At 47.0% G+C, this 14,688-nt stretch overlaps 1 protein-coding gene across 5 annotated transcripts in view; it reads left to right on the top strand.

The window, feature by feature from the left end:
• The first annotated feature begins 3,153 nt into the window (after positions 1 to 3,153).
• The window catches only part of LOC121554415 (oxysterol-binding protein 1), a 65,577-nt gene continuing 54,042 nt past the window's right edge, over positions 3,154 to 14,688 (top strand). For 3 of the 5 annotated variants that reach the window (XM_041867998.2, XM_041867999.2, XM_041867996.2), the window contains exons 1-3: positions 3,154 to 3,412; positions 4,279 to 4,423; positions 6,113 to 6,321. In XM_041867998.2, the coding sequence (XP_041723932.2) occupies positions 4,287 to 4,423; positions 6,113 to 6,321 (346 nt within the window). In that variant the 5' untranslated portion in view covers positions 3,154 to 3,412; positions 4,279 to 4,286. Of the gene's footprint in view, positions 3,413 to 4,253; positions 4,424 to 5,566; positions 5,659 to 6,112; positions 6,322 to 14,688 lie in introns of those variants that run through there. The other 2 variants (XM_041867997.2, XM_041868000.2) reach the window with 2 other exon arrangements.

Raw genomic sequence — 14,688 nt, 5'->3', positions numbered from 1 at the left:
CAAGTGATGCTAGTGAATATATGGTAGTGGATGCACCACAGCCTGTATTAAATGCTTGCTGCCAGTCAAAAGATATCCTGTGTGTTAAAAAAGTGGATTTTGTGGCGTTCATTGCCACAGTTATAAAGTCTCAAAGAAGTCTAAGAAACTTGACATTATTGTGGCTGTGGCAGAAAAGTATTTGGGACTCCAAGGTTCACATTGAGCCTGTGTAGGGATCACATATCTCCCGAGTGGCGCAGTGGTCTAAGGCACTGCATCGCACTAGAGATCCTGGTTCGAATCCAGGCTCTGTCGTAGCCGGCCGCGACCGGGAGACCCATGGGGCGGCGCACAATTCGTCCAGGGTAGGGGAGGGAATGGCCGGCAGGGATGTAGGTCAGTTGGTAGAGCATGGCGTTTGCAACGCCAGGGTTGTGGGTTCGATTCCCATGGGGGGCCAGTATAAAATAATGTGTGCACTCACTAAATGTAAGTCGCTCTGGATAAGAGCGTCTGCTAAATGACTAAAATGTTACATCACTTTTATTTTTTAACAGAACATTGGTTTTATTTTTTTTATTTTTTGGGTAGTTTTTTGGTAGATTGTTCCGTTTTGGGGGTATTCTGTTTACATTCAGCATAGTAGGTGGCGGGATGCACATTAAATTGTACTATCACCAATATTCTATATTGTGGTCATCTGTAGCTCAGCTGGTAGAGCACGGCGCTTGTAACGCCAAGGTAATGGGTTCGATCCCCGGGACCACCCATCCACAAAAATGTATGCACGCATGACTGTAAGTCGCTTTGGATAAAAGCGTCTGCTAAATGGCATAATATTATTATTATTATTATATACCATAGAAGAAAGGTCACAGGTTCTCTTTCCATTTGTTCCCCTGAAAACCGTAACGTCCAGTCAGTGTTGCCAACTTAGCGACTTTGTCGCTATATTTAGCAAGTATTCAGACCCCTCCAGCGACACATTTTCAAAAAATCGACTCACAGGCGGCCCAGTCCTCGCACAGCAGTCCCTCCCAGCTGCAGTCAGAGCAGGAGATGTTCACCCCTCCGCGTCCAGACTGCAAATGAATCGCACATGCGGGAAGCCGCCGCTGGCTGATCCCGCCCTGGCTTACATTCAGGGCGGGATGTAAATGTAAAATAAATCACTGCACAAAAATAAATCACTGTATTTGACTCACACAGCCTCAGTCACTTACTCACCTCGTCCACTGTGTGTGTGCCTCTCTGTGACATAAGCTAAACATCTAGCTGGCTAGCTCATCATGTCTTAGTCTAAACTGTACACTGAAAAATACAGAAAGGAGTGGGAATCAAACCCTGAATTCAAAGGCTGGTTGAAGCCGTTTATTGTAGATGATACACGGGCATACTGCCTGTATTGTAAGGCTGATTTCTACGCCAAACTTAGTGATGTAATAAAACACATGACAACTCCAAAACATACTCAAAAGGCAAAGCCTTATAACAGTTCCACCCAAAACAAGCTGCCATTTATGGTTACAATATTGACTCTGCAAAAAAGGCTGAGGCCACCATGGCATTAGCTATCGCTGAACACTGTTCCATGCTGGCATGTGATCACATTGGAGAAGCATGTAGAGCTGCTTTCTCAGACTCCACTGCTGCTACCCACTTCAAAATGCACAGGACAAAGTGCACAGAAATTATTAATGTTGTTCTAGCACCATACTTTCTGAAAAAGTTGGTCGCAGATGTGGGTGACCAGCGTTTCAGCCTCCTCCTCGATGAGTCCACGGATGTAAGTGTTTCTGAGTACCTGGGGGTTGTGAAAAGGTACTGTAGTGACACCAAGCAGGCAATTGTATCAACATTTCTGGGGCTTGTTGAGTTAGAGGGAGGAGATGCCAAATCTATAGCCTGTGCTGTTGTGGCTTTCCTCGAGAAGTGTTGTCTTAAAAAAGAGAAACTCTTGGGGATATGGACTGACAATGCCTCTGTTATGACGGGGATTAACAATGGGGTCCATAAAGTGCTGAAGGAGGAGTATGGTCTCAAAGATCTGGTTCTTATTCGCTGTGTGTGTCACTCTCTGCAGCTTGCTGTAAGTCATGCTTCCAATGACACCATCCCCCGTAGTGTGGAGTACTTGGTACAAGAGACTTATAACTGGTTTTCAGTGTCTCCAAAGTGCAGGGAGGCCTACAAGGCCATATTTGAGACCATCAACTGTGGGGGGAAACCTTTACAGATAACCAAGGTGTGTGCCACACGTTGGCTCTCCATTGAACCTGCGGTTTCACGCATTTTGGACCAGTGGGAGGAACACAATAAGCACAATAAGAGCCCTGGAGAAATAGAAAAAAATAGCCAAGCTCCTTGGCTACTCCCCTGCAGAGATAGACAAGATTGTCCAGCAATGGCGTGCCATCCATCTTAGTAAATGGAATGAGACAAAAAACACACTGGGCTTCTGGAGTGAGATTTGGAAGTTCAGGGATATCAACCCATTTCAAGAATTTGCCATGGCTGCTGTGTCTGTGTTGTCCTTGCCACACTCGAATGCTGATGTCGAGAGAGTATTCAGCCAGATGAGTGTGGTAAAAAGCAAATTTAGAAATCGGATGTCCTTGCAGACTCTTAACTCCATCCTGTACATTCGATATGGACTGAGTGAGGCTTGCTATGAGCACCAGCTGCCTGATAATGTTTTGCAGCTTTTTGGCACATCAGCTGCAAAATTGTTAATTAATGTTGTGGTTAAAACATTTCATGTTTTACTGTGACTTCTTGTAGGCTCCTAAGTGGACCATAAGGTTAAAAACCAAACCAAACTTAAGAAGACGAAACAAAAAAACAAAAAATATAAACTAAAAAAATAAGTAACTCCGCCAGAGTGTCTCTTTTGGGTCACTTTCGCTGGTCCCAAGCCCGGATAAATGAGGAGGGTTGGAATTGTGACATAAAAAAAAACAAGAATCGACAGAAGAAAGTTCATTTGTAGTTCTAAACATATTTAGGATGTTTTTTACTCACGTTTTGTCTCTCCCACTATGTTATTCCTCTCTCCTACAGTCAATAACATGCACATTGTAAATTATGCAAATTATGTGATGACGTCATTTAGCGACTTTTAGGACAGCCAATAGTTACTTTCCTTACTGGGGAGTTGGCAACACTGCGTCCAGTTGTTAGGGTCTCGGCGAACGAGCTAACATTAGCTTTATGGCATAATGTCGTTTGTCACGCAAGCACTATTTAGCCTATTAGTAGCTAGTATTTTCAGTGACATGATTTGTGTCTAATGTTAGCTAGAGATCATTGGCTGCATTTCCAATGTGTCCACCACAGCGTAGATGTACTTAGCTTGTTACCTAGCTGTTGTCAAAGTTAGTGACTTCACCGGGTGTCTGGTTGCCTGATCTCACATTACGGACACGTCAAGGTAAACAAATGTGCTAGCTAGTACATTAGCCACTCACTCGCTAGCATGACAGGGTTAGTAATTTGTCAGTTAGGTACGGAAACATAGCTAGCTACAATAACCTTCTTCAGAGACTAAATGCTTGAAATAAAATCAAAATATATCTAATGTAGCTAGCTATATAACTAGCTGTACATTGTCGATGAATTAGCCAGCTAGCTAACGTTAGGTGTGTGAACGTTAGCTAGCTATCTGGTCAACCCGGACGACATAGCCTCCACTCCCCTTTACTTTTTTAGCACAGTTTCTGTTTGGTATTAGCTAACTAGAAAGTTACCTAACGTTACTGATTCAATCCCTTGTCTAACGTTACAGTATCAGTCATAGTGGGATTTAGCTAGCTAACGTTACTGCTTTCGTTTGCTATCTAGCTACTGTAGCTAGGTAGAGACGTTAGCTGCCTACATCAATGTTCTCCACCACAGAAGGAAACCTTTTTGGTATGATTTACAGGAAATGCGGTGTAACGCGATACAAATTGACTTGACCCTAGCTACATTACTATGTTGTAAATGGGAGGTTTGGTGTGCTTTTAATCTACAGTTGCTACTAACGTTTGCTTGTTAGCACATTTTTGAACTGCTTTTGTGATGTAACACTGACCCTTGCCCTTTGGCTAGGTAGAACTAAGTCAGCACCGTGAAACTGTAACGTTAACGTTACTGCGATCATTGACATTAAATCAGTACACAGTATAATAAATCAGTCCCATCTGATATGATTCTTAGCTAGCTAGCAAGATGGCTTAATATGAATACATATTCATTATTGTCTTTACTTTCCCATATGTCATTCACATTAGGCCCCCATCTGAATCTTAATTTTAGGGGCTGTAATGTCAGAGCCCAAGACCCCCCCTCCAACCCCTGCTGGAGACACTTACAAAGGCTGGGTGTTCAAATGGACAAATTACATTAAAGGATACCAGCGACGGTGGTTTGTCCTGAGCAATGGCTTGCTTTCCTACTACAGGTAAGATTGGATATTATTATGCAGTATTTTATCTCCTTGAGACTCGTGATATTGTAGGGAAGGGAAGCGAACCCTGGTGTCGGGCGTGAAAGGCAAACACCCTACCCATCACGCCAATAGGGTGAACCCACTTGGTGGGAATTGCAACGTGGCTCATATAGCGAGGATCGCTACACTTCCCCCTCCGAACGGCAAGGCACTCAGCCCCCTCATGCATCTGGGCTGTGCTTTCTGATGGCCTCACAGCCGCCGTCCCACTTCTGACACCAATGTAGCGAACGACGGGGCAGGGAAGTGTACCCGGGTCTCTGGCGTGAAAAGCAAACACCCTACACGTCGCGCAAATAGGGTTAACCCACTTGGTGGGAATTGTAACGTGGCTCATATAGCGAGGATCGCGACAATATTGATGATGCAGTAAGTGTAGTGGCTTTTGTAATTACTATGGCATAAATTATTCTAGCCTAACAGTTTTTAGTACCAGCCTACCAGTGGTTGTTAGTAAAATAATTGCTCTCTCACAGCTCTTCATTGCAAACTAGCACTTATTCATGACTCCAATTCCATTGCATTACATTGAGCAATTGGATGTCCCCTTTAGCCTGGTGAGGGAAATGCCCTGAAGCTGCCCAAATGCTCTGTGTAAATGCAAATACACTTTGCACTCAAATACAGTTTTAGAAACATTTGGAACTTTCAAATGAATTAGAAAAAAAATTTGACTACAAAAGATACACTTACTGTATGCTGTTTAGCAAAGTTGCACCCGGCTGTGTTTTGAGTAACACCTGTTTCAGACCGGAAATGTTGAATGGAATGGTATGGTCCAATGGAAATGCGAGCGCAAGGTGAGAGGATGTGTCCGACCTCGGCCGGAGGATATATTACGGCCGTGTGCAACGTTGCTAAACTGTGTACAAGTAAGTATATTTTGAATTATTATTTCTCGCTGGTATGAAAGTTTTATGTTCCAAAGCATGCAACCCATAGACTACAAGTCATTGAGCTAACACAAGTTAGCATTGGCTCGCAAAGCTAACTTCCTTCATACTGGACAGAGACATAAAATGGTGTCCACAAGTTCATTTGACTCTGACTCATTGCCAAAAACTTGAAGTTTAACGTTTCTAAACATTAAAACAGAGAGTCGGGATTTTAGTTAACATGGAGCCAGCTGTGGTCGATACCTTCAACTGAGAACCCAAAATGGATGAAAATGGATGCACTCACTAACTGTAAGTCGCTCTGGATAAGAGCGTCTGCTAAATGACTAAAATGTAAATGTAAAATGGGGGCTGGCAGTAAGCCCCCTACCTGGTGCCCCTTGGATTTTCAAGAGCTAATTGCAAACCAGTCTATAGATTCAACCATAAATCAATGTCATATTGAGTAAAATCAAAGCTCAGTAATGTATTGGTACCAAATGCACACATGTAGATTATATACATAGGGCGGCAGGTAGCTTAGTGGTTAAGAGCATAGTGCCAGTAACCGAAAGGTCGCTGGTTCTAATCCTCGAGCCGACTAGGTGAAAAATCTGTCTGTGCCCTTGAGCAAGGCACTTAACCCTAATTGCTCCTGTAAGTCACTCTGGATAAGAGTGTCTGCTAAATGACTAAAATGTAAATAGCTTGTAATTTTGGAGATTTCAGGACATTTTGAAAGATGCCTTGTTTTCATGCTTGCCAGGACCCAGGCGGAGATGGGGCACACTTGTCGAGGCACTATCAACCTGGCCACGGCAACCATCACTGTGGACGACGCTTGCAACTTTGTCATCTCCAATGGCGGGGCGCAGACGTACCATCTGAAGGCCAGCTGTGAGGTGGAGAGGCAGCGTTGGATCACTGCCTTGGAGCTGGCCAAAGCCAAGGCCGCACGAATGCAGGCTGAGTCTGGTAAAACACTGAAAGAGAAAGTCATTGTTCAAGCTCTTTTACAGGGGAGATTTACCGGGATGTAGTGGAAACTGCAGGTTTCTAGCTGCTACACTGGACACGTAACTTTTGCTGGTGTAAGCAGAGAGTGACTTTATCAAGTGTTCTTGAGCAGAAGCCGTGGGTCAAATTCTTGAAATGTGGAACTGCGAGATTCTCTCATGGAGCCGTACGGCGTATGCCCAGGTTTAATTTAAATTAATGTGAGTGTCTCAGGCTCTGCAATAGTATGCGTCCACCGTAGCATGCCTGTTAGACTTTTATATTTTGTTTTATATATCTAATGTAAGTGCCTTAATGTGTTTGCACCCCAGGAAGAGTAGCTTCTGCCTTGGCAATAGCTAATGGGGATCCCTAATAAATACAAATACCCCATCATAGGATAGGATTTAGTATGTCACAGTACTTTAAATGCTTCAAAACAGCCATATTAGTTCTCTTAAAATTGTATTTGTCACATGCTTCGTAAACAACCGGTGTAGACCAACAGTGAAATGCGTACTTACGGGTCCTTTTCCAAAAATGCAGAGTAAAACAAATAACGTGACACAAGGAATAAATACGCTGTGAATAACAAAAGAAGAGTAAAAATAAGATGGCTATATATAGGGAGTAGAAAATAACATGGCTATATACAGGGAGTACCAGTACCGAGTCGATTACCGGTCAAAAGTTTTAGAACACCTACTCATTCAAGGGTTTTTCTTTATTTTTACTATTTTCTACATTGTAGAATAATAGTGGAGACATCAAAACTATGAAATAACACATGGAATCATGTAGTAACCAAAAAAGTGTTAAACAAATCAAAATATATTTGACATTCTTCAAATATCCACCCTTTGCCTTGATGACAGCTTTGCACACTCTTGGCATTCTCTCAACCAGCTTCACCTGTAATGCTTTTCCAACAGTCTTGAAGGAGTTCCCACATATGCTGAGCACTTGTTGGCTGCTTTTTCTTCACTCTGCCGTCCGACTCATCCCAAATCATCTCAATTTGGTTGAGGTCGGGGGATTGTGGAGGCCAGGGCATCTGATGCAGCATTCCATCTCTCCTTCTTGGTCAAATAGCCCTTACACAGCCTGTAGGTGTGTTGGGTCATTGTCCTGTTCAAAAACAAATGATAGTCCCTCTAAGCCCAAACCAGATGGGATGGCGTATCACTGCAGAATGCTGTGGTAGCCATGCTGGTTAAGTGTGCCTTGAATTTGAAAGAAATCACAGACTGTGTCACCAGCAAAGCACCATAACACCACCTCCATGCTTTACGGTGGGAAATACACATGCGGAGATCATCCGTTCACCCACACCGCGTCTCACAAGACACGGCGGTTGGAACCAAAAATCTCCCAATTTGGACTCCAGACCAAAGGACAAATTTCCACTGGTCTAATGTCCATTGCTCGTGTTTCTTTGCCCAAGCAAGTCTCTTCTTCTTATTTGTGTCCTTTAGTAGTGGTTTCTTTGCAGCAATTCAACCATGAAGGCCTGATTCACACAGTCTCCTCTGAACAGTTGATGTTGAGATATGTCTGTGACTTGAATTAGCAGCTGCCAAGGCAGCAGCTACTCTTCCTGGGGTCCAACCACAATTTACATACAATAAAACAATACATAACACAACACCTTATTACACACTACTCTACCATAACATATTTACAATACAAAATCAACAATACAGCAAAATAACAATATTAAAATGTGTCTGTGTAGAGTGTGTGTGTTAGCATGTGTTTGCGAATGCTATGTGTGTGCCGTGTGTGTGTCCACAGTCTGCGCTGTTCCATAAAGTGTAGTTTTAATATGTTTTTTAAAATCCTATTCTACTGCTTGACTGAGTTACATGATGTGGAATAGAGTTCCATGTAGTCATGGCTCTATGTAGTACTGTGCGTTTCCCGTAGTCTGTTCTGGACTTGGGGACTGTGAAGAGACTTCTGGTGGCATGTCTCGTGGGATATGCATGGGTGTCCGAGCTGTGTGCCAGCGTTCCAAACAGACAGCTTGGTACCTTCAGCTTGTCTACACCTCTTAAAAAAACAAACAAGCAGTGATGAAGTCAATCTCTCTTCCACTCTAAGCTAGGAGAGACTAACATGCATGTTATTAATGTTTGCTCTCCGTGTACTTTTAAGGGCCAGCCGTGCTGCCCTGTTCTGAGCCAACTGTCATTTTCCCCAAGTCCCTCCTTGTGGCACCTGACCACACTACTGAACAGTAGTCCAGGTGTGACAAAACTAGCGCCTGTAGGACCTGCCTTATTGATAATGTTGTTAAGAAGGCAGAGCAGCGCTTAATTATGGACATACTTCTCCCCATTTTAGCTACTGTTGTATCAATATGCTTTGACCATGACAGTTTACAATCCAGGGTTATTCCCAAGAAGTTTAGTCACCTCAACATGCTTAATTTCCACTTTATTCATCACGAGATGTAGTTCAGGTTTAGGGTTTAGTGAATGATTTGTCCCAAATACAATGCTTTTAGTTTTGGAAATATTTAGGACTAACTTATTCCTTGCCACCCATTCTGAAACTAACTGCAACTCTTTATTAAGTGTTGCAGTTATTTCAGTTGCTGTAGCAGCTGACGTGTATAGTGTTGAGTCATCCGCATACATAGACACACTGGCTTTACACAAAGCCAGTGGCATGTCGTTAGTAAAGATGGGGAAAAAGTAAGTACCTGGATTAAGTTTGAGAGGCTTCCATTAAAGAACACCCTCTGTGTTCTGTTAGACAAGTAACTCTTTATCCACATTATAACAGGGGGTGTAAAGCCATAACACGTACGTTTTTCCAGCAGCAGACTATTGTCGACAATGTCAAAAGCCGCACTGAAGTCTAACAAAACAGCCCCCACAATCTTTGTATCATCAATTTCTCTCAGCCAATCATCAGTAATTTGTGTAAGTGCTGTGCTCTGGGTCTTCCATTCCTGTGGCGGTCCTCATGAGAGCCAGTTTCATCATAGCGATTTGATGGTTTTTGCGACTGCAAAAACTGGCACAGTTCTTGAAATGTTCCGTATTGACTGACCTTCATGTCTTAAAGTAATGATGGACTGTCGTTTCTCTTTGCATATTTGAGCTGTTCTTGCCATAATATGGACTTGGTCTTTTACCAAATAGGGCCATCTTCTGTATACCACCCCTACCTTGTCACTACACAACTGATTGGCTCAAACTGTCACGTCTCCTCCCGTTTCTCCCCTCCGGGGCTCTGATTCGCCGGTCTACTGTGCCACTGGTCTGAGCGCACCACTTCGGCAACACCGGAATGGAAACCCAACGCACCCTAATCACCTCCAGCGCACCTGCACCTCATCTCATCACCACCCCTATATAGCCCTGGACTGGTCAGTGTTGTGTGTGATTGTTAGTGTCATGTTGTATACACGCTCTTTGTTGTGCTCTTGCTCAGTGTTAAGTAAACCTTTACATTGTTGATTCCTGCGTCTGCGTCCTACCTCTTCGTTTCCTCAGTACTCGTCACAGATTCACACACCTCATGAAGATGGATGCAGCAGGTAATCCTCCTGGAGTTTCCCAGGTCCTCGACCAGCACCAGCAGCAGATTGCCCAGCTGAACGCCTCCATGCAGGAAGTGCTCCAAACGCTGCATAAATTGACCATCGCGCCGGTTCCACCTCAGGGAGCGGGGAGTGCACCTTGTCCAACTCCTCCCGTGCTATCACCAATGTCTGAGGAACCCCTCGCCCTGCCGGAGCGCTATGACGGGAAACAACGAAATGTAGAGGCTTCCTGCTACAGGTTTCACTGTATCTGGCGCGTCAGCGGGGGGCATCTCCATCGGACCAAGCCAGGATAGCGCTGGTGATTTCGCTACTGAAGGGAAGTGCGCTGGATTGGGCCACGGCAGTCTGGGAAGGAGGTGAGGCCGTGGCGCTTCCCTACTCCACCTTCCTCGATCGGTTCAGGGCGGTGTTCGATCATCCCATGGAGGGTGAGCATCTCCTCCGGGGACAACAGGGAGAGGAGGCCGTGTTCGAGTACGCCCTGAGCTTTCGCACGGTGGGGGCGTCTTCCGGCTGGAATAAGCGTGCTCTGCACACGACCTTCATGAGAGGCTCACGGGAGGACATCACGACGGAACTTGCATGTCGGGACGACGAGCTGGACCTTGATACCCTCATCGCCATGTCCATTTGTCTTGACGACATGTTGAGAGACCGACCGCGTTCCCAACTCCACCCGGAGCCTCGACGCTCACCCCATCTGAGCTATGGAAGTCGCCCTGCCTCCGAGTCCTCACCCATAGAGGTGGGCAGCACCCCCTACACCACCACGGACCCCAGATCTCCTGGCGGCTCCCTATCTAGGCGGTATGACTCCCGTCGCCGCTCCGTGAGTGTTCCGTCATCACCTGTCACCAAACCATTGTTTTTAATTGGTTCTTCTTTCTCTTCGCTTTCCACGGGCAATGATAGACCACCACGAGGGGCTGTCCTTCCACATCGTCACGTCACCCCTTCACCGGATCGTCTTGGGATTGCCCTGGATCACCAAGAGGATCACAGCCTGCTCCCCCTCATGCCGGAGGACCTGCCTGCCAGTGGTTTGTTGTTCCATGTCAGTGGAGAGTCCGGAGTCCGCCCTCCAGCCCAACAAATTCCACGTGATTACGCAGATCTCTCCGATGTCTTCTCCAAGGCTAAGTGTCTCGCTCCTCACAGGCCCTGGGACTGCGCCATTGACCTGCTGGAGGGACAACACCCCCCGAAGAGTCGCATTTACTCCCTTTCCATAGCGGAGATTGAGGCCATGGAGAAGTATGTGGCGGAGACCCTGAAACATGGGTTCATCAGACGCTCTACCTCTCGTGCCTCCGCCAGCTTCTTCTTCGTGGCCGTGCATTGACTAACGGGGGCTGAACGCAGTCACCACCAAGTACCGGTACCACCTCCCTCTGGTTCCATCGGCCATCGAGCAGCTGTGAGGGGCCCGGTACTTTACCAAGTTGGACCTGAGGAGTGCCTACAACCTGATCCGAATCCGGGAAGGAGAAATGTGGAAGACTCCATTCAGCACTACCTCAGGCCACTATGAATACTGTGTCATGCCCTACGGCCTCGACAACGCACCTTCCGTGTTCCAGTCCTTCGTCAATGACGTGTTCCGAGACATGCTGAGTAGACAGGTGTTGGTGTACATCGACGATATCTTGATCTGCTCGGCTACGTTCGAGGAGCACGTCAGGGACGTCCGAGCGATCCTACTCCACCTCCGGGAACACAGCCTGTTGGTGAAGGGGGAGAAATGCGAAATTCCACCAACATGCCATCTCCTTCCTGGGATACAGGATCAGTCCTCAGGGGGTGTTCATGGAAAGAGCGAAGACGGACGCCGTCAGGTCATGGCCGGTCCCCACCACCATCAAGGGCCTACAGAGCTTCCTGGCCTTCGCAAATTTCTACCGGCGTTTCATCAGGTCCTTCAGCTCCATAGCCACACCGCTCACCTCTCTCCTTAAGGGTGGGCCTCAGAAGCTGGCCTGGAACCCTGAGGCTGATGCTGCCTTCAAGAGGCTGAAGGAGAGGTTCACCACAGCGCCCCTCCTAAAACACCCAGATCCAGCTCGTCCTTTCATCCTGGAGGAGGGCGTGGGTGGGGTCCTCTCCCAGCGGTAAGGTAAGCCAGAGAAAATGTATACCTGTGCCTTTTTCTGGAAAAAGCTTACGCCAGTGAGAGGAACTATGGAGTTGGAGACGGGGAGCTGTTGGCGGTGGTCCTCGCTCTGGAGGAATGGAGACACTGGGTGGAGGGCGCAGTCCATTCCGGAGTCTCACTGTCCACCGGAATTTGGAGCACATACTGGCAGTGAAACGGATAAACTCTCGTCAAGCCAGGTGGGCCAAATTTCTTACTCGCTTTAGGTTTATTCTGTCCTACTGCCCAGGATCCCAGAATGTGAAAGCCAACGCACTCTCCAGGATGCACCATACCTGAGAAAGGGAGGATCTGGGGGGTCCTATCTTGCCTCTGTTTCTCTTCGTGGCACCTCTTCGTTTCTCTTTGGGATGTGGACGAAGAGATCTGCCTGGTGGCTCAGGCGGACCCAGCGCCTGTCAACGCCCCTCCGGGGCACGTGTATGTACCCACCAGGGTCCCACCTTGGCTACTGATGTCTCCCGCTATATCAACTCCTGTTCCGTATGTGCCCAAACGAAAACACCTCGGAACGCCCTGGCAGGCAAACTAGTTCATCTCCCAGTGCCTCAGCGACCTTGGTCACACCTGTCCATAGACTTTGTCAGCCAAATCATGCTGTTTTTTGCCACTAACTGGTCTTCCTTCTGCTCTCCAGGTCGCTGAGGTCCTGTTCCAACAGGTCTTCATGCATTATGGACTTCCGGAGGAAATCGTCTAGGAACGTGGCCCCCAATTCACCTCCCGAGTGTGGAAGGCTTTTCTGGAGAAGATCGGGGCCACGGCCAGCCTCACTTCCGGCTATAGGCCTCAGTCAAATGGGCAGGTGGAACTCATGAACCAGGAGCTGGGGAGGTTTCTTCGTCGCCACTGTCAGGACCGGCAGGGTGAGTGGGCGAGGTTTCTTCCCTGGGCAGAATATGCCCAGAACTCCCTTGTTCACTCATCCACGCGGCTCACTCCCTTCCAGTGCATCCTGGGGTACCAGCCGGCCCCTTGGACACCCAGCCAGACCGACGCACCCGCTGTCTACGAGTGGTTCCGCAGGGCCAGAGGGCCATTCGTCGGCAGAAGGACCAAGCCGACTGCCACCGCAGTGAGGCCCACTTATTCCAGCCTGGTGATCGTATCTGGCTGTCCACAAAAAACCTTCCTCTCCGGCTGCTCCTTCCCCCTCACTACCATGTCTCACCCACTTTTCATGTGTCTCTCCTCAGGCCGGTGGTTCCTGGTCCTCTGGCGGATGCCGTCCCCCGACCCAACGCATCCTAATCACCTCCAGCGCACCTGCACCTCATCATCTCATTACCACAACTATATAGCCCTGGACTGTTCAGTGTTGTGTTTTGTGTGATTGTTAGTGTCATGTCGTGTACGTGCTCTTGCTCAGTGTTAAGTAAACCTTTACATTGTTGAGACCTGCGTCTTCGTCCTACCTCTTCGTATCCTCAGTACTCGTCACACAAACGCATTAAGAAGGCACACCTGTTAATTGAAATGCATTCCAGGTGACTACCTCGTGAAGCTGGTTGAGAGAATGCCAAGTGTGCAAAGCTGTCATCAAAACTAAAGGGTGGCTATTTGAAGTATCTAAAATATCTAAAATATATTTTGATTTGTTTTAACACTTTTCTTTCGTTACTACATGATTCCATATGTGTCATTTCATAGTTTTGATGTCTTCACTATCATTCTACAATGTAGAAAATAGTAAAAATAAAGAAAAACCCTTGAATAAGTAGGTGTGGTAAAAGTTTTGAAAGGTACTGAAGGTAGGGGTGAAGTGACTAGGCAACAGGATTGATAATAGACAGTAGCTGCAGCGTGTGTGTGGCATCAGTTTGTGTGAGTGTGTGGGTAGATTCCAGTGTGTGTGCGTAGTCAGAACAAGAGAGTTAGTGCAAAAACAGGTCAATGCAGGTAGTCCGGGTAGCCATTTGATTAGCTATTTGGCAATCTTGTTTAGAAGTCTCATGGCTTGGTGTCAGAAGCTGTTCAGGGTCCTGTTTGTTCCAGACTTGGTGCATTGGTACTGCTTGCCGTGCGGTAGCAGAGAGAACAGTCTGTGGCTTGGGAGTCTGGATGCTTTGACAATGTTTTGGGCCTTCCTCTGACACCGCCTGGTATAGAGGACCTGGAAAGCATGGAGCTCGGCCCCAGTGATGTAGTCGGCCGTACGCGCTACCTTCTGTAGCGCCTTGCAGTCGGATGCCAAGCAGTGCCATACCAAGCGGTGATGCAGCCAGTCAAGATGTGCTCGATTATGAAGCTGTAGAACATTTTGAGGATCTGAGGGCCTATGCCAAATCTTCTCAGCCACCTGAGGGGAAGAGGCGTTGTCGTGCCCTCTTCACGACTGTTGGTGTGTTTGGACCATGATAAACCCTTAGTGATATGGACAGGTGGAACTAGAAGCTCTCGACCCGCTCCACTACAGCCCCGTTGATGTGAATTGGGGGTGTGCTCGGCTCTCCTTTTCCTGTAGTCCACGATCAGCTCCTTTTGTTTTACTGACATTGAGGGAGTGGTTGTTGTCCTGGCACCCCACTGCCAGGTCTCTGACCTCCTCCCCCTAGGCTGTCTTGTCGTCGGTGATCAGGCCTACCACCGTTGTCGTCTGCAAACTTAATTGGAGTTGTGGGTGAACAGGGAGTAC

This window comes from Coregonus clupeaformis, unplaced genomic scaffold, assembly GCF_020615455.1.
Source record: "Coregonus clupeaformis isolate EN_2021a unplaced genomic scaffold, ASM2061545v1 scaf0003, whole genome shotgun sequence".
Taxonomy (NCBI): domain Eukaryota; kingdom Metazoa; phylum Chordata; class Actinopteri; order Salmoniformes; family Salmonidae; genus Coregonus; species Coregonus clupeaformis.
The sequence above is the reverse complement of the archived record's forward strand: the minus strand, read 5'-3'. Positions and strand labels throughout refer to the sequence as shown.